General features: G+C 43.3%; 1 protein-coding gene across 1 annotated transcript in view; it reads right to left on the bottom strand.

The window, feature by feature from the left end:
* The window catches only part of fgfrl1a (fibroblast growth factor receptor like 1a), a 67,021-nt gene that overhangs the window by 38,128 nt on the left and 2,056 nt on the right, over positions 1-26,837 (bottom strand). The window contains exon 3 of the mRNA XM_053428660.1: positions 1,839-2,111. Coding sequence (XP_053284635.1) covers positions 1,839-2,111 — 273 coding nt within the window. The remainder of the gene's footprint in view (positions 1-1,838; positions 2,112-26,837) is intronic.

The raw sequence follows: 26,837 nt of genomic DNA, 5'->3' as shown, positions 1-26,837 counted from the left end.
CCTGGAACAAAGATGTGTTTATTGACGACTTTGTCTGTAATGTATAAAATCGTTCAGTTTTCTGCAAGATTCACACTTTGCTGCAAAAAAACTTGTTATTATAATCTTTTGTCGAAACTCCAAGACTGATGTAAACACAGTAAATGATCAACAGTAATTCAGATGCAGAGAGTTGTGGCAGGTCATTTCTGCGTGGGAGCGTTTTACTTGTGCCCGTCTTTGAAGAAGCCGACGCCGGGCAGAGAGAGATGCTTTAGTCAGATTCTCTGGACGGCAACGCTGCCTTAATCTCCCTGTTGGCATCTGCTCTACTGACTGAAACCTGACACACACACACACACACACAAACACACACACACACACACACACACACTCACACTCACACACACACACACACACACACACACACACACACACAACACGTCTCCATGACTTCAGACGATATTACATTAACTTATGCACATTAACTGGAAACTTGCTGAGACACACAAAGTGCATGTGCCCAAACACATGGAATGAGAAGGTTGTGTTGCAGCTTCCTCAGACACACACACACACACACACACACACACACACACGCACACACGCACACACACGCACACACGCACACACGCACACACGCGGATACACGCACACACTGACTGTCCTCGCTGGCTATTCTGTTTACAAGCTTGAGAGTTGAGGGAAGCGGCTATTTGAGTCCCAGTTCAGACAGAAACACACACACACCTGTATTTGAGCAGCAAGGTTGTCGTAGTCCACAGGGTCACAGACCCACAACAACCACATAACAACCCAGTGATTGTACAACTGGAAGAAACACAAGCACATGCACACACCCAGAAGTTCTGACAAGCGCCTGGAAAATGATAACATAGAGAAAAAAAATAAGAACAAAACACAACAATGTCTCTTTCATAGCGACGTCTGAATCGAGCCCACACGCAAAGACATGACATTCCACACTGCACTGACACGACGTCCAACACACACACACACATACAGCAAAAACACAAGCATCTCTTTTAACAAATGCATCATTCATAATTACACAATAATTGTGGTCACCGACACACACAAGGATAAAAAAAACTCAGACAAAAGCAGAGTTCCATTGTCTGGGGCCCTACACAGGCTTTAGTACAGTATAATGGCCCCGCCAACCTAACCTGGCTAATTATATCCTAGAAAAAAACTCACAGGGCAGAGTCAATGGGAGCGAGAGAGCATGTGAAATCCCAGAGAAAGAAAAGAACAAGAAAGAAAGAGAGAAAGAAGACTCCTGTGTGATGAAGAGAAGAAGACGTGAGTTCTGAAGATCGAATGCAGAGTTAAATTAAAGGGGAAGAAGGGAACCGAAAACAAGAGAAATAAAAGAGTGATATACTGGTGGATGTCTGTCATCATCCATAACCACTGGGGAAAAGAAATACACAACTCTGAACTGCTTCAACGTGAGAATTTGATTTTGGCCTAATTTGGTTACAAAAAAAGGGAAAAACTAATTTGTTGCCAAAGTAATATCGAAATGGAATTATTACCAGCATCGCCAACACCAGTTCAACTGCGCTAACTGAACACAGTCATCATTTCAACATTTAGCAAACCCGTGAGCCACCTCCTCCTCCTCCTTCCTCTTCTTCTTCTTCTTCTTCTTCTTCTATTGACTAATACCATTTCCTGCATCTGTCTGAAAGTCTGCGCTTTCAAAAAAATGTGATTTCCAGCTGCACTTTCACATCTGTTATTTAGATTTGTACTAAACTGAAAAGTCTGAAGTCTGACCCAACCAGGAAAGTGTGAAATCCCCCCCAAGAGCTTCACAATAAGACACGTACCGATGATGATGAGCGTGTAGTTGATGTTCACGCTGCCGAAGCCGTTGATGGCCTTGCAGACGTAAGTCCCCGCGTCCTCCGTCTCCACCTCTTTGATCCGCAGGCCGTGCTGCAGCACCCGGAACCGCGTCCAGCCGCTGTGGATGTTGCGGCCGTCTTTGGTCCACATGATGAGCGGCGGGGGGTCGCCCTCCACGGGACAGGGCAGCTTCATGGTGCGGCCGATGCGGATGCTCTGACGGTGGGCGACCTGCTCCGACACCCTGGGGGGGCCTGGATGAGAGATGACGAGAGAGAAAGAGAGAAAGAGAGAGAGAGAGAGAGAGAGAGAGAGAGAGAGAGAGAGAGAGAGATTTATTAAAAGTTCTTAACGACTATTCCCACAACAAATAACCGTGCAAATACGACATGAAACCAACAGGAAATATCCTTTAACCTCATGTGATTTTATAATGGCTGCACTCAAACGTTGACATTTCTACAAAGACAACAATAAAGTCCCGCGGGAGCAAACACTCAGCCGAGCGGTGAGTTCAATATGAACTGAGACGTCGCGTTGAGACATAAGATCAGGCGTGACCTTGACCAATCAGTAGCTGCCCGACGGTGAAACTGCACACTAGAAAAACAAAAGGTGCTGGAGGAGCCGACGGGGTGACTGGAAGAGAGGGAAAGAAAACAGGAGGGAGAGATGGAGAGAAGTAGGGGGTAAAGGAAGGAATAGGAATGCAGGAGGAAGAGGAGAGGAAGGAAGGTAAGGAGAGAAGAAGGGAGGGAAATGAAGGGGACGAGGAATTTAAGGGAGTATATGTCAGAGGGGAGAAAAGGGGGAATAAAATATGGCCGAGTAGGAGAGGAGCACAAAGGAAGACAAACAGGAAGAAAGAGAGAGAGGGATGTGGGAGTGCAGCGTCTCATTACTGCTTCTGGGTTAAAACAATAGCCTCCAAATATAGTCCTGAAAACACAGAGTGGCCCGAACAGAGTGTCCCGACTGGCCACAAAGGGCAACTGTGTGTAAATGCATCAGAAAACCAGCGACTCGGGGTCACGTCCTGGAGGTTAAACGTTTGTTACAGGAAGGACAAAGGGAGTGTGATTTGAACAATGTGCCTGATAGAGGCTTATCAGGCTGAACACATACGGACTGATAAAGACCTGGAACACACGTAAACATACACATCTGAGGTTTGGTTCTTTCTTCTTATCACGGAAAACTAACACAGCCCGATGCCAGGTATTGTTTATGAGGACGTTTGGTTTGTCCTTGTGGACGACTGGTTTAATAAACAGCTGCAGACTGGGAGAGGGGGTTGTTTTGAAGCAGATTTAGCTGGTTCCTGCACGAGGAAGGGAAAGAGAAGTTGAGGTGTGGCTGCGGAAGATGAACAGGTGGTACTACATCCATCCATCCCTCCATCCATCCATCCCTCCATCCAACAATCCCTTCATCCATTTTCTCAAGCAGGATATTCCAGACATCAATAGTTAAAATCTATAAGGAACCGTTTAAATTTGCCATTTTTAAAAACCAGGGAAAGAAATGATAATGCCAGGAAAACTTTTCTGCCATCAGCAAATTGTTTGTCTACTTTATTTCTGAATTCACTTCCAGAAGATTCTGGAAAATCTGACAAAGACTTTCACAATAATTCTCTTCAATGTGCAACTGGAGATATGAGATAATTTCTATATATATATAATATTGGCTAAATTAATATGATTTTAATAAGGGAAAACGTTACAGCAGCGGTCTTCATGTGTTTGCTGCTGTTAAACAGGTCGACACAAAGACGGATGAATGGAGGGATGGAGGGATGGAGGGATGGAGGGATGGATGCAGATGTGAATCAAGGTGAAACGTGTGAAAAACACATTAGTCACATGGAGGTATTCACATCAGTCTCTCCTCCTCCTCCTCCTCCTCTGTCCTCCCTCCATCCTCATCGCTCCTGGACAGATTATTGTGCTTGTTAGGCTGTGTGCTTTTCTCATCAGTGGCCTGACAGCTCACTCGTTCTCATTTTCCTTTCTCTCTACATTGATTTCTTTCTTTCCTCTGCAGCCTGGTTATTAATCCTGCGTTCTCCTGCTGTTCTTTCCCCATTTCTTTCTTTTATGCATCTCCCTGAACACATACATCATTTTTTCTTATTTATGTCCCTTTCTACCTATTTTTGTTCATTTTCTTCTTTCTGTCTATATCTTCTCTTCTCTTCCTCAGACGGATTGAAATCTCATTCCCCTGAACTCTCTCTACTCCCCTGCTACCTCTCTCTTTCTCGCCCTTAACCCCTCGTTTCCTCTGCCTCCTCCTGTCCTCTCTCCCCCTGTCATCACTCCCATCGACCTCTCCGCCTCACTCCATTTCACTCTCTTACTCCCCGCTCTCCCGTCTTCTCTCTCGTCACACTCGTTCACACCAAATTCTTTGTGCTGTGCCATATTTCCTCTTTTTTTTTTTTTCTTTCTTATTTTCTCAGAGCGTGATTTACTCGTCCCCTGCCCCGGATTTGCACACGCGGAGCCTCAGCTTCCCCCAGAGGATCACAGGGGCAGGACCTCGAACTGAACCTCTCAACTTTCAACAGTTAACCTCTGCTACACTCTCCCTCCTCGCCCATCTCTCCTCCTCCCCAGCGCGTATCCCCCTCCTCCTGCTTTTTGCACGGTCCATGACCATAGAAATGTCTTTTTGAATCTGTCTCCTGAGGTGAAACCAAAGCGAGTAAAAAATCTATTCTTCTCTTTCATGAGACACGAGTGTGTTTTTGTGTCTCTGTGTGTGGGGGGTTGCTGCATGTGTGTGGGTCCTCCAGGACATGTACTGTATGTGCAGCTGAATGTTAGTTTACGTATGAAAAGTGGTAGAGTTACTTTATTTAGTCAATTTACACTGATTATGTGCTTTTGTGTGCTTCAGCATCTTTGTTCGTTTATCTGTTGGGTTGACTGCATCTTTGTGTGTGTTTGTGTTTGTGTGCGTGTGTGTGTGTATAGGGGGGGTAGAGAAAATTGTAAGGCTAGAAAACGTTTGTCTGTTTAGTCCATTTGGGGCTTATGGGCGCTCCTTTGCTTAAAACTGACTTCCCACAACAATAAAAAGTTGTCTGCGCCTCCAGATGCTCACACACATTCCATGCACAGCCTCCCTCTCCCTCCCCTTGATGAAGCAGGGAGTGTGCAATAAGATAGATGTGCATACCTGATACTATACAGCTTAATGAGGAAAATACAGCTCGAGTCAGAGATACACTTCTCACACGTGAGGCAGAACCCTCCAGCTCTGAACTGAACTCATCATCCTCCTCCAGCTTGGACCGAGAGAGAAAGTCTGAAGGCCAAATAAATCAGTTCATATGCTCTGTGCTCTTTTCACAGTTACACTCACAATGTACTGCTCACTTCATTTCTTTGGCCAGATTCGTTTTTGTGCCTGAATTTTCTGGAGAATTGTTTTTATTTTGAAATATTTTATAGAAGTCTGTATGCTGAATAGTATATTATATTGTGTTTTAACCTTGGAAATAGTAGTTTTACTTAAAACAACTGAAAGTCCACTTTCTAGTTTTAACCATAGATGGAAAAAAAACGATGGACAGCATGACATCTCCCCAAAAGTGAAGCCAAAGCCTCTCAATCGCCCCCTGGTGGCTGACAACAGTGTAGATCATGAACCCCGCCTCCTCCATCATAGCAGATGGGACATGGACAAAATGAAAAACTCAAAATACACATCAAATATTCTTTATAAAGATGATTTATCTCAGTTAACTAAAGTCTGTGTTATCAGATTCGAGGGACTTTATGCAGACTTTATACGCGGGGGGGCCAGGTGGAGAAAGTGCGTAGATAACCCGGAGACTCTCTCTCTGTCATTTGCCTTCACTCATGCATCTCCTCCACAGAAAGTGTGTAAAGTCTCTGGAGTTCAATGCAAGTCTGAAAGCAGCTTAACAAATCCAGTATACAATGGTCCAGTGTGTATTGTGTAATATAGTTTGGTCTAATCTAACCTAGTTACAGTACGTCTGGTTCTAGTTACAGTCGAGCAGGTTGAGTAGATTCAAATTAGATCAGTAGATTTGTATCAACCCACACTTCCACTCTTTTCTATGGTTGTCTATTCTGCTTATTCTTTTTGAAATTTAAACTCCACTGCCAGCTAAGGTCTGAGCAGAGTGATGTTTTTTTTTAAATCAGAGTCACTAATGCCTTTCCCAGACATTTCCCGAGAGAAAAAAAAATCTTAATTCCACAATTGGCTGACAATGAAGGATTTGTAAAATACTTTACATTTGAGGGAGAACAATAAACAGCTACTCTCCATCACAAGGACACATGTGACACTTCTGGAAATCAGTTAAAAAACTGCTTCAGTGTCTGAACTGTTGCGTTTTTCTCCTTGAAGAGAAAATACCTGATAATTTGGTCAATTTATGTGCTGCCATATTTCGCGTGACTCTTTACGTTTAGGTTTTGGATCCAGAGTTTGGTCTTTTAATCCCCTTAACGTTCCACTGGTCTCCGAGTCAGATGGGTCCAACACCGAGTTGTTATTGGCAGGGACGTGAGACTGGAGCTGGAGGAGAGAGCTGAGGAATGCTTTTGATGGAGAGCACTTAACAGCGGGACACAGTGTTGATGTACTGCGCAAGGTAGAGGTGTGTGTGTGTGTGTGTGTGTGTGTGTGTTAGTGTGTGTGTGTGTGTTAGTGTGTGTGCATACCCAGCTATGTGTCACTGTGTGTTTCTGATAAGACTGGAGCACAGTAACACAAAAGGGTCCTAAAGAGGTCATCATTATTATCCCATCAGTTACTAAACAAACTTATTTCTTTGTTGTGTTTTTAACTGAACCCAGTTCATAAACTTGGCAGAAGGTTCATCCCTTCACATTGGGCTCCAAGGAAAATTTCTGCGTGCTGCTAAAATTACCCGAATACACGTAAGTCTGATATTTATGCAACACTTTGTTTAAACCGTGAAATCCTCTGCCGTTACGCTTGTGTTTCTGAACTCTCTTTAAAAAGGCTGGATCCATTTATCACATTTTATTATGACCAGTCCAGGGAGATGTTTGGTTGCGTAACACATTATTTTAACAAACTTGTTGAGTTAGAGCACTTTCACACCTGAGAGTCCGAACTAAAGACATCTGATCGGGTACGTGTTGGTTTCAAGTTGCAAATATGAGAACATGCTAAAGACTTTTGTATGATATACATTCGTCCTGTCGTCATAACCTTGCTGGCTGGAATAAAATGCTTAGGTACTCAAACAATCCTTAAAGATTTATTGGTTTGTAGATGGGCGTGCATCCGTCATTGGTGTGTTGCCAGTTTGGCTGATGCATTAGCAGACTTATTAAATAAAGTGAACATGAAAAAAAACTGTCTCTTCATCTGAATAAACCATGTTTGAGTTTGATCCGGAACCGAGACCACCTCTCTGGGTCGGGCTATTTGGTCAGAGGCCCTTTCCACACCTGTTATTTTGGTTTGGACTAAACTTAAACAGTCAGAAGGTCTGGACAAATCAAGGTGGGAAAGTAATCTTAGTTTTTTTTCTTGCAGCTTACACTGACAGAATTAACACAAAAAAACATGTCTGTCCCTTTCCCTCTCTGTCACTGAGACACACAAACTCACACACACTCACTCCGTTGCCTTTCTCAGGCCTGAGGCAACAAGCGGAGTGATGGGAAGACATTAAGTTTCCTTCCTCTGTCGCACACACGTGCTCACACAAAAACACACTCGCTCCACCGACACTTTCTCATTTTGACCCAGTCACTTCCACCTCATCAATAGGTCAACTGCTGCTTGTTACTCCGTCCTGACAGTTAACACTGGGCCCGAGGCCGGGGAGGATACATCAACGTCACTGAGGGGGACACACAGCACAGAGACCGAAGGCCGACACTTGTCTCTCTCTCTCTCTACCTCTCTCTCTCTCTCTCTCACACACACAGACACAGAAGAAGAAGAAAAACACAGCGGCCAGAAAAACGTAGAGGAGTCTGCTGAGTGGCAACCTGATCCTCAGAGTTACTCACAACATCGGCTTCCTGAGAGCACACACTCATGAAGGTGAAAAACCTTGTATATTCTTGTTCTTATTCATTTTAATCTGGTATTTGATTGGTTGATTATATAGAGTTATATGGTTTATTCCTTTGCTACTTCCTTCCTTATTCTATTCTTTCACATCCTCACCTCTATCCACCTCTTTCTGCTTCTCTTCTATGAGCCTGGATTCATTGTTCCACCTCTCTTTTCTTCTTGCTGCAGCACCTGTCTGATTTTCACCTTACCACAAGTGAGATTAAGAATAAGAGCCCAGGCTGTTGTATAGAGGAAACCTACCGGGCAAGTTGAGGAGGAGGAGAAAAACCTTAGCTCACCTCATTCAAACAAACAATGCCCAAAATGTTCTCCCCAACATTGAGTGTGAAAATGAAATAAGAATGACCACATGGCCATGTCGTTCCTTCCAAAACCAGATATCAGTGTTAACATTTGATCTAAACATCCTCTGAAACCTGCAGCGTGAAGTGCAAAACGTACCACAGACCTTTTCCTGTCGGGTTTTATACTCTGCAAGAACAATAAATTTGCTAAGTTTAGTTCCTGGCCTGCAAAACGCAATGAATCATTTCTAATGCCACCCCCCCCCCCCCCCTCCCCCCCTTCAAATGAATCACGGAGAAGATTTATGAAAACGACTCATTTACTCAACTTGGACAAGAGGAAACTGCTTTGATGGAAACAATCTGCTGTTTCACACTGTGGGAAAAAATGTGTAGATTCACAGTTAAAGAATCAAATTAAATCTCAACGCCCACAACTCGTCGGTGCAGCTACAACCTGAAGTTCTATCTCACAGCCGACGCACTGAGGTTCATTCATGCACCTTTAAAAGTCAGATTCATAAAACTGCTTCCAGCCTCAGGTCCCAAAATAAACACTGCACCAGTTTCATTTCATAAAGGAAAGATGGAGGATTGTCCAACACTGGAAAGTGGGAACAAGGTTTTTGAGGAAACTGAGACCGTAAAGCTGCACAAACCACCAAGAACCTGAGGGCAGTTGGAGCCGAGAACATTCTTTCAAAGCTTGTAAAGAGCTTTTCGGGAAAAAACCCACATCATGCACACTATGCACTTGTGTGAGGGTAGTAACACGTTGGGCCAAATTAAGGAAAGTGATTAAAGTACAGGAAGGGAAGAAAGACGAAGTTGTGTGTGAAAGACAGAAAGTTAGACGCACACATGGAGACAGACGGCTCAGGAATGGAGAGACGAGGGGATCAAGAGACGGAATTAATCCACTCAAACAACTACCTGCTAAAATTGGGGATTTGCAGGTCAAGTGCAGGCTGGACAAGGAACTGACATCTTAATGACTACCTGCGATGAAGACTGCAACAGAATGTGCTTTACTTTCCATGAGCGTGTATTACGTTTGACATCCTGTGAGACAAAGAGATTGACAGAGGAAGAGACATCCTGAACGGTCCATTAACGTCTCGCAGTCACGACTTGTTTAAACCTGAAGACACCAAACCTTGTTTTCTCTGTTACTTCTGTCTTTGGATGGAGAAGGAGGGGAAATGACATTTTACACCAGGGGTCTCCAACACGTCGATCGCGAGCTACCGGTAGCTCGCGGGCAGGTTTTCAGTAGCTCGCCTGATAGGTTGACCGAAAAAAATAAAAAAATAAAATATATTCCGACGACAGTAAATGCACCTCATCTCACTTACGTTCACATATATGTCACATTGGTGTCCGGTGTAAATGTAGCCAAAGTGACGTTGTGACGTTGAGTGACGTTGTACGCTCGCTAAGCTAAAGTGAGGAGTTTGGTGGTATTAGCAGAACTTTACACAAACAACAAAGATGGAAAACCAAGGTGGCCAAGTCAAAAAAAAGCAGAAAACATACAATTTCCATTTGGAGTGGGAATGCGAGTTCTTCTTTACTAGCGTGAAGGACAAGTGTGTGTGCCTCATATGCGGGAGCAGTGTTTCGGTCGGCAAAAGAGGTAACGTGGAGCGCCACCACACTCAAGTCCACGGTAACTTTGCACGGGATTTTCCAGCAGGCAGCACTCTACGGACTGAGAAAGTGAACCAGCTGAAAGCAAACCTTAAAAAACAGCAATGTTTATTCATCGGACCGACGAAGAAAGCCAACGCGGCCACGGAGGCATCATTTAAAGTGGCGCACATTTTGACAAAGCACAAGAAGCCATACACCGATGGCGGGATGGTGAAGGAAGCAATGACAGCGGTGGCCGACACATTATTCAAGGACCATAAAAGTAAGACTGAAATCATGTCCGCTATCGCTGATGTACAGCTTGGCGCAAACACAGTGGCACGGCGAGTGTCTGCGCTCTCTGCCGATGCAGTGGGTCAGTTGGAGCGGGACATGATTAAATGCAAATGGTTTTCAATTCAATGTGACGAGTCGGTGGATGCGGCTGATACCGCTCAGATGGCTGTGTTTGTCCGGATGGTTTTCGAAGACGCTTCCACCAGAGAGGAGTTTTTGACGTTGCTTCCACTAAAAACCACAACCAGAGGAGTCGATATTTACAACGTTGTGAAAAAGTACTTCGTTGAAAATAACGTGCCTATTGAAAAGCTGGTGTCTATTACAACAGACGGCGCACCAGCTATGACAGGACGCCACTCAGGATTTATTGCACTGTGCAAGGCCGACCCGGACTTTCCTAAAATTGTGAACTATCACTGCATCATTCACCAGCAGGCTATATGCGCCAAAGTCATGAGATTTGATCATGTGATGGCACCTGTCATTAAGATCATCAACTCCATTCGCGCAAAGGCCAAGCAGCACAGAAGCTTCAAACTGCTCCTCCAGGAACTGTCTGCTGAACACAGTGATCTCCTTCTCCACACTGAGGTGAGGTGGCTGAGCCGAGGAAAAATACTGCATCGCTTCTGCTCATTGCTGAACGAAATCAAGGCTTTCATGGAGTCAAGAGAGGAGGACACTACACTTTTGTCTGATGCTGAGTGGCTGCTTGATCTTGCGTTCCTGACAGATATGACAGAGAAACTCAATCAGCTCAACACCCAGTTACAAGGTAAAGACAGAACAATTTCTGACATGATCAGTGCTGTTAAGGCTTTTAAAGCAAAACTGTCATTCTACCTCCAGCAACTGAAAAACAAAAGACTGCAACACTTCCCAACAGTAGTTAAGATGTTAGATAGCCATGCAGGGGCTGACTTTGTTTTGGATGTCAATAAATATTGTGACCTCATGTCAAAGCTAGGCCAGGAGTTTGAGGATAGGTTCAATGATTTTGATAAGCTGGAGCCATGTGTGGCATTCATTGCCAACCCATTCATGGAGGTAGACATCACAGAGATTTCAGAAAAGATGGCTGAACTGTTCACTGTCAATCCTGTGGAGATGGAGATGGAGGTTATAAATCTCCAGAATCATGTTCAGCTTAAGTCTCAGCAACACTCACAACATTTCTGGAGCCTTGTAGACCCGAAAACTACAAGAACATTCACCAAGCAGCACTTAAAATGTCTGCTTTATTTGGTTCGACATACCTTTGTGAAGCTGCTTTTTCTGACATGAATGTCATCAAATCTGAATTCAGAACAAGACTGACAGATGAACATTTAAATGACTGTATTAGAGTGAACCTGAGTGCATACACTCCAGCATACACCTCTTTGGTGGACTCCATGCAGTGCCAGTCATCTCACTAAGTTTTAAAAAGAGTGAGTGTACTAATGTTTTCTTGGACCTTTGATGTTGAGTTATTGATTTATTGTTATTGAGTTGAGTTATTTTTGATAAGCATTGTGTATTGCAATTTCACACGAGTACAAACAGAAGGACTCCATGCAGTGCCAGTCATCTCACTAAGTTTTAAAAAGAGTGAGTGTACTAATGTTTTCTTGGACCTTTGATGTTGGGTTATTAAGTTATTGTATTAGAGTTGAGTTATTTTTGATAAGCATTGTGTATTGCAATTTCACACGAGTACAAACAGAAGCTTAAGTCAGTTGATTAATAAATATGTGCGATGTGATGCAAGTAGCTCTTGGCCACTTAATTTTTTTCTAAGTAGCTCTCAGTTGAAAAAAGGTTGGAGACCCCTGTTTTACACCATTTGACAGTGAGCATATTAAAATGCCACCTGTCGGCTTTGAAGACGGAGCTGCCAAAGCATCCACGGGACCTGCCGTTGGTTTTTAACATTATGGATAAAGTTATAAATACACTTCCTACGTCTTAACTCCCCAAACTACAAAACATGTGTTGAAATAAAGAGGAGACTGCCTGATGATGTAATCTCTTTAAACTGAAGATGGAATCGTTTGTTTTGAGCTGCAACTGGGATCATCTTTGGCAAATAGATAATGGGATTTAAGAAATGGGGGGGAAATGAAGATAATCACATTATATTCCGTTAAGTGGGAGGGGGGGAGTGGAAAAGACCAAATAAATGAGGAAAGGGGGCCAGCTGGGGCTGAAAGTAGGTTAAAGGCCATAAGTACTATTCCAGTTCAATGTGTGTGCGTGTGCGTGTGTCTGTGTCTGTGTCTGTGTGTGTGTGTGTGTGTGTGTGTGTATGTAGGCTTGGGACTGGGTTACGTTTTAAGGCAATATAAGACCTGAGACAGACATGGAACAGACGTCCTGATCCACAGCCAATTACTGACGTATAAGACATACGGCGCTAAACTTAGCTGCATCATAACCCCCTGAAGTTAAACAAGTTCACAGAAATAAAGTTTAAAAAGAATAAATTAAGTTTACCTTCCAGTGAAAAAAATCTCTCCCAGGGCTGTTATTTACAGGAAACCTACCAAAGAAGCTGCTGTGCATGGAGGGGGAAACTTTAGTTGCTCGTGTAGAAGTAAAACCTCTCATATATAAACAGTTTAGAGTTTAATAATAATATAAAATGACCACATAGATGTTTTTCCAAAGTTAACATTTAGTGTTCACCTCCTCTGAAACCTGCAGGGTGAAGTGCAAAATGGGCCACAGACCTTTTCCTGTCGGGGTTTTATACTTTGCAAAACATTAATCTGCTCAGTTTACTTCCTGGCCAGCAAAATGCAACGAACCATTTTGAATACCAGCCCCCCCCCCCCCCTTAAAATGAATCACACACAGATTTATGAAAATGAATCATTCACTGTAGTAAAAGGAAAACCTTCCAATAAGGACAATTTGCCAAGTACAATCTGAAATCCTTTGTCACGTTATATTCACATTTGTCTTTCTTTGCACAAGTCATTGGTGCAGCTACAGATATTAAAATATAAACACTGTTATAATAAAGAGACAATTATAAAAGAAGTAAAATGCTCAGATCGACTCTTTATATCCATGCATAGGTATTCAAATATAATGTAATTACATCAGGAAACTGGTGAAGAACATGTTCAATTCTTAGCATTTCACGTTTTACATTTAAGGTCTTTTAGGAGACGTGAATAAAACATTTGCAGAAGATGCAGAAATGCTGATGTTGAAACAGCTTCACCGTTTCATTGATGTTTACCTTTTCCTGTGACACTTAACACACTGAAAAGTCTCCCCCCCAAAAAACTACAGCTGCTGCAGGTGCTGTTAAACATATGGGTGAAGTCGGAGGTCGGGGTCAATCTACTTATTCCGTCACTGTCAGGTTACCACAGTGGAGACAGGTTAGCGATGTCACCCTGAACAAGGCAGTGGCCGACATTTCAAGCCTCCCTTTTTTTTGGTGGCAAACCTTTATATTTAACGACAATTTACTGCCCTCAACAAAATGGTAAATGCATACATTTGTATTGTGGGTGTGCATCTTATGTGTTTGTGTGTCTGTGTGTGTGTGTGTGCATGCAGAGCGCCGCGTGCCTTGCAGATAAGGCCAGACATAGCTGGTGCGAGATAAGAAGTAGTTAACACTCTTGAGTGTGTGTGGATGTTTGTGTGCACGAGGAGCCGCGACCGGTGTCCTCGACCTGACTTTTATCAGCGTTCTGGAGGCAGACACTGTTACACATTAACAGCACTGAAAACACACACACACACACACACAGAGAGAGACGTGCTGTGGTGCCCTTCAGTGATAAAGCTACGGGTCTTTCATATTGACCTAGCACATATAAAGCAGGAGACTGATTTTATAAGCGCCTGAATGGACGGAGCTACTCTCGAGGCAGTTAAATAATCGTAGATAAGATATAAATCGTCTGGAGTGAAAATAGAAATGAAAAGAATAAATCAACGGGAGCAGAGACTTTTGTGTTGAGGGTTTAATTAAATTTGGTTTTATGATATTCAACTGTATAGGAGGAGGTATCCTTTAAAAATGTTCACCTTGGCTTCAATGTGTGTGTTTTTTTTCTTCTTTTGGATCATTCATTTTAATGAACGATGTTTCATTACACAATAAGGAAACAATCTTTAGTTTTATATTTCAGCCACAACTTAAACTCGTCTGTTAACATAAACAACCATTAATAAGAAATGCCTAAGAGCAGGAAAGGAACTGGGAACCTTCAGACTCCTGGACCTTCTGGTGGTTGGCTGTGGTTCAGGAGGTGCAGCTACGTTTTGTAACAACCGTTTTCTAATTGGCTGAATTTTTGATGTGGGCCAAACATGACCTGTTAATCTCAGAGAGGGAACCTGGGGGAGGGGACTCTGAAGGAAGCTGTGTAATGATCGGTGCTGTGACCCGTTCTTCATGCAGATCAACGCAGAATAACTTTCTGCTCTGAAACATATTCCGTGCACGTTCATGTGTTTCTCCAGATTTGTTGTGTTTTCGTTTTACTGGCATCAAGCCTGATAGAATGTAGCCACACTTTTGACCTCTTACATGCAATCAGGCACAATCTATGTCTTTAAGTTCTGCATGTTAAGTAAGTAAAACCTTATTTAAGTCTCTAATAGTGAGAAAAAAAACAAATGAAGCACTAATAACAAACAAGCAAAGAAGACTGAAGAGTTAATTAGTTAATGAGTAATCAACACTTCATCCATTTTACACACTTGTTGTTGCGTGTGATAACCCAGTCCTCCCTCCTTCTCCTCCCTCCATCCTCCTCCTGTATTTCCTCCTTCTCTCCTCCACCTGTGTTTTCTGGTTCACTGGGTGGAGAGTTAGACATTCCAAGCATGCATGTAACACACACACACACACACACACAAACCCACACACACACACACACATACACGTGGACGCACACACGCACACGCCCCCTCCCACATTCCACACCAATCCTCAGCCGTGACTAAGTCCATTTGTTCAGCTCAGGTCACTGTCTTTCCTTAGCCAACTGTGTGTGTGAGAGAGAGGAATAAAGTGTGTGTGTGTGTGTGTGTGTGTGTGTGTGTGTGTGTGTGTGTGTGTGTGTGTGTGTGTGTGTGTGTGTGTGTGTGCGTGTGTGTGTGTGCAACTGCATGTGCTTAACCTACATCTCTTTTTGTTGACTGACGTACAAATCTATCAGCAAAATGAAGACGTTTTACACAAACTTCAACCTATAACCCCTTCACATGCAGCTCACACGGGACTGAACCTGCACACACATCATTGATACACAAGTAAAAACTGAGGGAGTCAAAGCTTGTGTTTCTTTCATTGTCACCTGATGCCACATGAGCGTCGACAGTGATCAGGTAAAATCCTTTGAGGCCCCATTAGATCCCTCAGATGTAGGAAACCTCTATAAAAGATGTGTTTAACATTTTTCATGAGGATTTAATCTTGGATATTAAAACATGTTGGAGAGTTTCACAGCTTCTTAAACTAATGATTGATTATGATCAGAGAAAATGTTTCAGTACATCATAAGATCATTGGATTTGCATTAATATATTTTACTGATTGATACTTTATGCAAATTCAAGTCTCTCTTTAAACAGGATTCACCTGAATAAATAACGATATTATAGACAGATTTGGGAAGTGAGTAATAATGCTTCTGTGACACTGGCATATCAAAGTAATACAAAAATAAATCATTTTGGACGGTCCGAACTCACATTCGTGTAAAAGCTGAGTACTATAAAAACCCAGTTAGAGAGACAAGTTTAAAAACTGCTTTGACTTGCTCCTCACATTTGCACATCTGGCTGATCGCTATGTGAAGTGGTGGATTGTTGGATTTGGAAAGTGATTAAATGTCTCCACACGATTCGTGTAGTTTCACCACCAGAAGGTTTGTGAGGGACGAGGATCCATTAAGACTCATCAAGAACAGAAAAACTCTTGTTCATCCGTGTGAGAAGCAAAAAGAATCAGTGGTTGATCATAACATTACATATGTGTGTGTGTGTGTGTGTGTGTGTGTGTCACATGCAGAATTGGCAAAGATACACAAGGCAATCTGGGAACAGAGCCTGTGAAGTGTTGATTGACACACCACACACACACACACACACACACACACACACACACACTCAAAGCACACACACGCATTCACAGGCGATTCCAGAAAACCGGCTGAAATGAATCAGTCATCATGTTACTTGTGGCTGTCAGTGTGGACTAATCTCTACCTCAGTCTGCCTCCCTCATGTTCTCTTCAGCTCTTGCACTTGTTTTTTCCTCTCATCATTCTGCACATGTGTCACTGTGTGTGTGTGTCACAATAAAAGAAAACGCAGACAACAACATTACGCTACTTTTTAAAAAATCAGTTTAAGACAAAGTTGCTTGATCTTGCTTCTAGAATCTGTTGACCTTAACCTTTGCGTCAAAATCTGACCCCAAGGCTGCCTCGTGAGTTGAGGCTCTTAATCTGACATGTACATTCACACACTCCTCCGGAGAAAGCGTAAAAGCAGTTTAGAGCTAAATCTGAGGGTGTGGCTCGGCCATCATAATAAATCATGTCAAGACCTTTTTGTTGTTGACACTATTACACAAGTCTTTATTAGATACACACAAACTGTGGACATGTGTATTAACAAGTGTTAAATCACATTACTTTCTACCACTGAGGGCGACATGCAGTTGCCAGAATAAACCCCAAACTTTCTCCCTCTCAACTAAAAGTAACCACAAGTAATCCAGTGTGGTGAAAGCTGCACACCTAAAGTCTGAAAGCTCGGCTGCACCGCTGATCTGCGAGCTTTCCTCTCCCCCTCCTCCTCCGCCATTTTCCACCGGGTCCCACTGCCTCCCCTAAAGCTCCACCACCACAACAGTTAAATCCCAGAAAGCAGCACATAAGCACCTTTGTTAATTACGTGTGGAAGAATAGGCCCGTTGTATCCTGGTGTGATAACGGAGCCAGCACAACAGAGGGATTACCTCCGGATAATACGTGCGCGCTGAGCTGACCAGTGTGATGAAGTGTAGTGCACTGGGAAATAATTAACGCAGCTAACTGGTCTGCAGGCTGTACGTCGGCACCGTGTGTTACTGGCAGGGGCTTAACGTCCCGGGTTACTTCACCGCAGCTGTAACCGATATCTGCAGATACTCTGTTTTTGTAATTTTTCGACAGATCTGGTCAATGTTTTGCCTGTTGCTTCGGGAAAAATGCAAGAAATGCCAGTCATGCAGTTCTGTGCTGCTTCTCAAATTATTAACAATAATCAACGCAGGATGCTCTGTCTACTTTGGCTGCATGTGAAGTCCTGAAAGAGTTGAATCACACTGTGTCCGGCTCCAGGAGGGGAACTGGTGGCTTTTCGGCTGCTGTCTATGTGAGCTGAGATTCTACTGCGTTGGTGACACATTTTGAGTCAAAACTCAAAGTGCTTTAAAGTGTGTGAAGCAAACAGGATCGTCACATTCAGACCCTTGAGTCGGAAAAGTAGTTACTCTTAAAATAAAACGTTTAAAAAAGGAATAAACCTCAGGAGAAGCAGCAGAGGAGGGGTCCCTCTTCCAGGATGGACCAATGTATGCCAAAAAACTAAGTTCACAAAATTTAAGGCCAGATTTTGTAACGGCAAAGCCAAACCTTCAAAATCCAAGTTTCCAAAGTTCGATTTTAATCAACTTTTATTCATAATAACTGCTTTTACAGAAAGATTCAACAAGTTTCCATGTAAGGACTGAGGTATGAATATTAGAGGAGTGATAATATTGATTCCACAGAAGCCACTTAATCAGAATGTGAGATTCAATAAGTGCTTTGTTGTTTGGTTAAATGGTTTCTGTTGGTTTCTGTAGGAAGATAACTCTGATAATAAAACGTAATCTTATCTTATTTGATTTCATCTCATCTGAAGGTCAAGCTGGATTTGAACAATGATCCCCTAAATGGGATTGTGTATGTACAAAACAACTATAATAGTTTTTTACTTGCGATGGTGACAAACACAATGTCATACAAACAGGTATTTGGACACAGACAAATATTAGGTTATATTTCATTTTGAAGGAAAGGAAAGATCAATAATCAGTAAAAACCAGATGACAAGAATGCCCTTCTTTGGCCACACAGCCACATACACTGGTATATGTCCCCACCAGAGTTCCCACCCCCACAACTCTCACAGTCCTCTCACATTCCCCCTGAAGTATGGATTCCACACTGACAGCTGGCACTGGGGAGAAAGAAGAGTGCATTTGTGTCTCCTCGTGTGTCGCGGTTTTCCACTTGGTGCCATGTTTAAAGTTTTTTTTCTGATCTTGAAGGAAGACCAACCCCAAACAGTCTCTGAGCCCATTGTGTCCATTGATATAAAGTCTCTTTAAAACAGACTTTAAGTGGGTTTCCTGCTTTAGTGGAAAGGAAACAGCAGAGAAAAACAAGAGAGAGACATAATATCTAGAATTTCCTGGAGAATAACTTGTGAATCCTTTAATTCATGCAAACTGATATGTGAAACCTGCTACCACATAATCAAGTAAAGTGTGTGTTCATTTTGTGAGAGTAAACGTTTGAATTGAGACAAACAAGAACTCAAGTGTGTCCACCTACAGCAACAGCTTACAAAAAGTATTTCCTAAAGCCGCCTGCCTTAACATCCTGCCCCTGATCAGCCTCCACTTCCCGAGGTTGAAGGTCACCTGAGCGTCTCGTAAACAACCAATAGGACGAGAGCGTGGCTCACTGTCCATAACATGTCAATCACATTCAGGGCTCGGGTCACAATGGTGGTATTTTTAGGTTTTAGGGTTGGACGTGTGTGTGTGTGTCTGTCGGTCAGTCTATCACGGCCAATGACACACACACACAGCCACACACTTACCCACAAACACACAGCTGCCCTGAGAACTGCATCACCTCCACCCCCCCAACCGCCAACCCGCACCCGCACCCCCTCAACAGACCCAATCTGACAAGCTAAAGCCCAAAGAAAACAGAGGGTCTACGTCTCCTGTCGCAGCGATCACCTTTCAGCATCTCATTTGTAACGCCATCAGGAATAACAGCTGGAGACTGTGTGTGTCTACGTGTGTGTGTGTGTGTGTGTGTGTGTGTGTGTGTGTGTGTGTGTGTGTGTGTGTGTGTGTGTGGTAGGTGAGGTTCAGAAAAAACAGTTGGAAAGGGTCTAGCTGAAGGGCAGACAAGAGAGAGAGAGAGAGAGAGAGAGCGAGAGAGGGAAACCAGCGGAGACAAAGAAAGTGGCAGAGGACTTAAACTGTCAGAGAGGGAGATAGAGAGCGACAAAGAGAACAGACAGATCAGAGAGGAGGTGAGATGTAAAGGCAGAACAGTACAGACAATTAGGTGACTGACACTCACACAGACCTCCCTGTAGACCAGCTTTAACTCCATCCTTCCCATCTTTTCCTACCATTGAGTGAAAAGTGGTGATTAACCAAAGTGACCTGGAACAGAATAACATGCTCCCGGGCTTTTTACATTTGCTTTAATCTGCTCGATTTTCCAAAGTAACATTTACTGAAGTACTTAAAGTTTACAGATATTCAGGATTCAAGACTCAGGAAATGTATTGTCTTGTGTATTGTGCCTGTTTGAAAAAGATTTACAAGGGAAATATAAATATAAAAACAACTATATGATAAAATACTGGAAATCAAAAGCTCCACAATAAAATCAATCTATTAAATCTCATATTGTTCTATGCAATATTTGGTTTAAAAAATATACCAATATAGGTCATTAAGTTGAGTCTGGATGTGTTAATTAGTGTGATTCTGTCATACATGACAATGAAGTGATTGACCTGAGGGCGAGTGAGACACAGGGAGTAGATAAAGCAGTGAAAGCAGAGTGTGTGTTGTCCTGTGGGGTTCCTGGTGTGTTATTGCAGTCTCCTCCGGTGCGGGCATGTGGTTTCTCTGACCCCCCCCTCCACACACACACATAGACCCTGTCCCTGACCCCCCTCCCCTCCCCTGATCCACAGGCTGCCCTTTGACCCGCTGTGCTGTAGCACTGACCAAACATACCCCAAACCCACAGAGACCACAATACAGCACTGTGGCGCCACGACCCACACAATACAGCTCTATGTAGGAGAGAGGAGACACAAAAGCTGGGGAGGAAAGAGTACGAGGAGGAGTGGAGGAGAAGGACGTATGTGCAACATGTCATATTTAAAAAGGGGAAGAAGTCAAACCTGCAGAGACTAGAAGGAAAAACATATATTTGAGGATTGAAGGAGAAAATTATGAATAAGAAACTCGTACTCTTAATTTTCTAACCTGCTCTAACAATAACATGACTATAACCCCTGCAAATATACTGTTATGAGCATTACATATACTTTGCATATATACTTTGTTTGCAGCTTCTATAACTCTTTCTAATGCCTTTAGGTATAAACTCATGTAGCCAAACATTGTGGCAACAGACAGAACTTTTCTTTATTTGTGGACATCCTAAAACTTTTAGAGTTAAAGCCTGAATCTCTATCTATAAAAACATGGAGTCTTCAGTTCATTGTAGCATCCTCCAGCTTAAATCAAGAGTAGAACCAGTTCGATAGAGAACATGTGATACTATCAGACAGGGCGGATGAATTTTGAGTCTGCCTGAGGTTTAGGGTCACTTCCTTTTAGCCTTTCTTTCCTCGTCTCTCACCATTTCTCTCCCAAAAGCCTCTCTTTTGATATCCTATCTCCTCCTGTTTCTTTCTGCTGCCTCCCCCCGCTCCCCCCCACCTCCACAAACACACGTCACATCTTCACATCACCCCGACACACAGACAACCCCCACAGAGACAGTCCAGACAACCCCATTACCACCCCGCCATTAGCGATGTCAAAGCAAACGTTGACTTTATCTAAATGTGGGCTAATAGCCTCTAACATTAACAGGCCCTGTAAAGCAGGGGTAAAAAGAGGGGGGGGGGGGGGGGGGGGGGGGGGCTGGGCCTTGAGCTCGACAAATCGGTTTCCTGCAAATGGCTTCATGTCAGTGCAGGATAAATTCTAAGAGCACACAATGCACAATGAATACTTAAAAAAAAAAATTAAACTTTGTAAATATAGGTTAGAAGAGAAAATGGTTTTGAACGTCTCACTCTGGATTCATCATATCTCAAATATTTCATCTAAACCTCAAGTAAAACATATAAAAAAGGAGAAGACTTTAGATTTAAAGTGGAAAGTTGCATTCTGGGGCATTGGGACGACAGCTCTTCTTGTGCAAATAGCCGGAGAGACAACATTTGGTCCTGACATTAGGATTTAACAAGAGGAACTCAGAGCGTCATCTGGGCTCTTTGAAGCCGCCCTTTGTCTCATAATCACCACGTAATCAGCAGACACACACACACACGCACTGGAGATTTCAGCTTTTCTGTCATTTAAAAGACAAAAAGATTATCACCACACAATAAAGATTAGGTTGGTCACCGAAAAGAATGAGTTATCTACTGCACCTCCCAGTTAACAGGCAGAATTAAGAGTTTTATTTGATATAAGGTAAAAGGTATAGAAATGTTCTTTCTTGAAATTTCATTTTTGATCCTCATGCTTTAGTAAAATGGCTTTTCTGTGGAAAATGGAAACCTTAACGATGACTAACACCAGTAATGATGGAGCCTGGATCCAGCAGCCAGATGCCCATTATCCCCATCAGGCCATATAGAGTCTATCAGTCTGTCAAATGGCGTTTACGATGGTGAGCTGTGATTTAGGACGCGTTGCATTGCTCAAACAAGGGGAGCGGAGCAGAGGAGATTTACTGATGAGTGGGTCTGGTCACTACGAGGCAGTTTCAAGCATCTGTCTGTGGTATGCAGTCGTTTACTCTACGAGGAATCAAGATGCTGCTCTGCTCATCCGCCTCTGTCTCCGTTCTCCAAGTGGAGAGATGTGCAAATACTACTGTTACAAATATACTCAGTAAAATAATGTAAATTTTAGTTTGTTTTCCTTTAAACACAATAACATGGGTTTAATTTAAACATCTAGAATTGACATAATGTATAAAAATGAAGCCTTTTTAGTAAACTACCACTAAACTGAGTGTTTCCAACTGTGACGTCTTTAAAGTCTGAAACCCAAAGAATTTTAATCTACAAATGACTAAATAATGGTTCCACCTTCTCAACAGTAAATATTTCCTTGTCTACAAGCTGCATGTTAGGATTCCGGTGGTTAGACCAAGCAAAGCATTCGTACAAATTAGTTGAGTTCGTGGGAATTTGGAATCTTGCCCAGTTTGCTGATATTTCATTTACCGAACACTCAATTAAATCAGGACAATAATAATAAGTAAAACTAATGATTCTCTGTAGCCCTCCTTTACTTTTCTGAAACATTTCAAGCTCTACTGTCGATCCGTTGTTCTTTGTGCCCGACGACAATTCTCTCCTACATATCATTGTTAGTGTTGGCCTGCTAATTACATTCCCCAGTCATGAGTGTGTGGGACAGGAGGTTGTTAAGTTACTGCGGTATGTGTGTATGTGTGCATTTGTGTGTGTCTGTGTCTGTGTGTGCACGCTTACATGTGTTTACTCATATTTATGGTTGTATACATTTCCAGCATCTGTGTGTGCGGTTGTTTACGCTCCCCAGTGCCTCTCTGTGTGTGTCTCTTCTCCTGCTCCTCCATGTGCATCCCTGATTTGGCAGCGTCGGTGCAATGAAGATGCCTTTTTAATGTTTGTGGCCCTTCGACACTTCGTAGAACAACAAATAAAAACCCTCTCATCTCCGCGTCTGTTCCTGTCTCTGCCCCGCACATGACGGGTGGTCTATAGAGCAACATCACCTGGAAAACATTACATTTGTTTGGACAGAGCAGAGCATCAGGAAACCATGTAAACAACCCACACTCATCAACTGATTTCTGGGTATATCCTTTCTTTTCTCTGTTTGCTTCCAGGCAGAGTGCGGCTGGAGGAGGAAGCTAAGAAAGATGTGAACAAGTCTTTTCAACATCACAGGTAAAAGCAGAGAAAACTAAACTCTGCTGGAATCCTGTAAGGATGTCACTGGGGATAATACGAATACTGGTTTCAATCCCGGATGGTTAGTTGTATGGTTTGGATCTTCAAGGTGATCGTAGCAAAACATGGCGGAGGGACTGGTGGCCAATGGCAGCAGAGGAGCTCGAGGCTCTGGCCTTGACCTGCAGCTGCATTTCAATCTCCAGAATCTGTAGATGTTGCTATTAAAGTTTCCTTTCTTTCTTTACAGGATTGAGACCCTCACATCTGTGCATTCAGTAGAGAGCTACAGCCAAGAGACAGTTATCCTAGTTTGGCATAAAGACTGGAAATGATGATCAACACATTAAACTAGATTTGTTTCTTATGCACAAAAGAAAACCCCCAGCAGGTTGTTGTTATACGAGGGATTATGTGCAGAAAGCAATGACGCAGAAAATCACTGCTCCGAGCCAAGATATAGTCCCTCACATAACGGCCTGTAGCTGCCTGGAGGCTTGTTATCCTTCTTTAAATGAACCATCTCCTGGTGGCAGCTTCATATTTATCTCACAGACACAGAAGTGCAATCAAAGTTTTTACCAGCCTCTCGATGAGAAAGCAATCAAGCAACCTAAAAGTATCTGTTCCAAACGGGAACAAAGTCATACGTCCAGAGCAGCAGGTATCCCAGAATGCACTGTGACTTTACCACCAGTGTTTGACCCCTGTACTCGAGCTCAGTGCAGTTCAACCCACAGAGGAGAATGCTAATCTCTCAGCTGCTCAGTCTCATGCTCAACTACACACACACACACACACGCAGACACACACACACACACACAGGCCCCAGACACCAGTTCAAACAGTGCGGTTGTGTAAGCCTCTGGGGAGCAGTTTATGTGACATCTGCTGTAATAAAGGCATAAATGTTGCGTCTTCATCTATTTCTGTTTCTCTCTGTGTATTGCCGGGCTTATCTCTGCCTGTCTTCCTCTCTGTGTCATGTCTGCGCTCTGTTGTTTCTCTCCTTTCTCTTTCTCTTCACCTGTATATCCTCCCCTCTCTCTCTCTCTCTTTCTCTGTCCTGTTCCTCTCCTCAGTTTTCTCTTTATCTCCGTGCCGTGCCGTGAGGTCCAGCGAAAACCCCTCGGCCGTTCCAAGGTTCCCTGCTTCCACTGGCCGATCAGCGCTAACGGTGGAAAACCGACTTCGCTGCCATGTAACACTCAACTCCGAGGACACCCAGGGAAACGTAACTTCCAGTAACAGCCTTTCAAACTGTTCTCGGGGGTCTATCAATTCGACTCAGGGCCGCGCTGCTGCCATTTCACTGAAGCGAACCATACTTCTCATTTCAGAGACATAACTTCCTGGATACATGTACAATGGCTGCCTTATATTTACTGCAACCGAGAGCTCCGTGGAAATAAAAGCATTTTCAATTTTGAAATGTCCTGGATTGTCCTCTGATATTTCACGTTTCACTGTTCATTGTTTGTGCAGCTGCCCGGGAGCCAAACCCTTTCGCTGCAGTTTGCATATTCATCTGGGTGATCGTCAAGTGACCGATGAACTGATTCGGCCTTTTCTTAGAGTGCAGTGGAGAAGTCCAGCCATGTAAAAGTTTTCAATATAATCAATCTGAAATTAAATTAGAATTTTGGTACTAGAGACTGGAAAACTGTAATCACCACTAGATCTGAATGACTTTTCTATTCAGCTTCAATTAAGTGAATATGACTGTGGTGAGCGATCCAATCACTGGTTGAACTTCCAGTCCTGAACAAAAAGATAAAAATCTGCCTCGGCTTGGATTTGAGTTTCCTTTCTCTCCTCTAACATTTGGCCCACACCCTGCTGAGAGCCCGAGACACTCGCCCTGCTTCCTAGAGGCCGTCTTCTGGGGATCTTCAGTGTAAACACTCTGATATACGCTCGGTTTTTGTCCTCCTGACATTCACGGGGTTATTTACTGTATTCCAGCCATAGTGGGACGCTGCAGACTTGTGGTTTGTTCCTCAACATATATCGTGCTGGTGTCACAGAACAAAGCCTGGGACTACTCGTATGGTAAAGCTGCTCAGTGGCTTAAGGTCGATCACAGTGGTGGCACTTGGCAACTCCCACCGCAGCTAAAGGTTATTCAGTTCCACCGTGACCTCGTTAATGTGGCCCCCTGAATTAGTGAAAGCTTCTCTGAGGAATAAAGTGGAGTTTGTGGCATTTTGTGCAACTTTTGTTTGATTTCAACTTTTAGGATTTAAAAAAAAACTGTAATAATATTCAAAAGAGTTTGAAGGGGATAAGAAGAATAGCTCTTGAGATGTACGTTCCACCAAAAGACAGATTTATGGTATTAATAGATGAATGATTCCTCTTTTGTACGATATTACACTGTAAACAAGGGATGTCAAAGATGAGCTACAGAGAACCAATGACACGCTGCATTACTCAAAACCACAGATCCACAGTAACATGGTATGAACCTCAGGCACAAGATCCACTAAACATGCAAACGTGGAGACAAACAAAGCTTTTTTGTTGCATTTCTGAAAACTGATTTCCACAGTAACTTTGGTTAAATTGCTCAAACACTGATCCTGGACCCTCACCAAGAGAAACAAACCAGGTCCAGGCTCTAACTAGATAAACTGCAGCTTCTAGTAGCTAAACAATGACAGTTTGTTCCCCGTGTCCTTTTCACCCTCTCCTGTCCTTTCTCCCTCAGTCGCTCCTGTGATACACTTCCTTCTCTACTTCCTCTCTATTTCCTCTTACTTCCCTTCTTTCTCTTTCATCATCAATTATAACTCCTGTCCTCTAATGGCCTATATCCTCTATTCCTCTCCTCCACTCGTCCTTCCTCTCTCCTCCATTCTCCCACACCTCCAGTGCCTCTCTCTGCCCGGCTCAGTCGACGGACTGCAGGCAGTGAGGGGGAGGAAATGCTGTGGCATTGCACAGCAAACTTCCCTAATAGGCTAATCTAATCTGATCTCTTTGCGGTCTATGACCCTGTGTTTACTTTCAGCCCCGTGTCTGCACACAGGCCTCACTGAATGCAGCTTTGTTCCCACTGGAAACCCATCACTGGTGTGATCTAGGGAACTGGCACCAACTCTGTGACTGTCGGCCCATGATGCCGGCTGAGTGGTGATCGTTCTCATCTGCGTGCGGCTGTTGTTGTTGTTGTTGTTGTTTTTTGTTCTGATGTTAGTTAGCGTGCTGAGGGAACTGAGCTGTTGATGATCCTAATCAACGACCTCCATGTGGGGCTGTTCAAAAACTGAATACTGCCTAACGGAAAACTAACTGAAATCTGAAAAGTTACATTTTTGTCCACAGCACTGTTACTCATTGCTCACTACACATATAACTTAAAAGTAATCTATGGCACCCATCATTCTGTAGCAGCGGCAGCAGGGACTCATCATCACCACAACAGCCATGTTCATAACAACGACCTCTGACTCTCCAGCTCAAGGTTCTTCCTCTTACAGCTCCTTGTGCAGCAGCAGTGGAACAGTCTCAGGTTCTGTTGGACCTCCAGCAGCTCTTCACCTTGTATCAGCTCCAGAGAGAAAGGCTGCAACCAGCATCACCACAGGCCAAGAAAACAACCCATTCCAAGCAGGCAGGTTTTGAAAGGGCACTAGTACTCCACGCAGTTATGGTATT

The sequence above is a fragment of the Pleuronectes platessa genome, chromosome 8 (assembly GCF_947347685.1).
Source record: "Pleuronectes platessa chromosome 8, fPlePla1.1, whole genome shotgun sequence".
Taxonomy (NCBI): domain Eukaryota; kingdom Metazoa; phylum Chordata; class Actinopteri; order Pleuronectiformes; family Pleuronectidae; genus Pleuronectes; species Pleuronectes platessa.
Note: the sequence above shows the minus strand (reverse complement) of the source record. Positions and strands in the feature narration are given on the sequence as shown.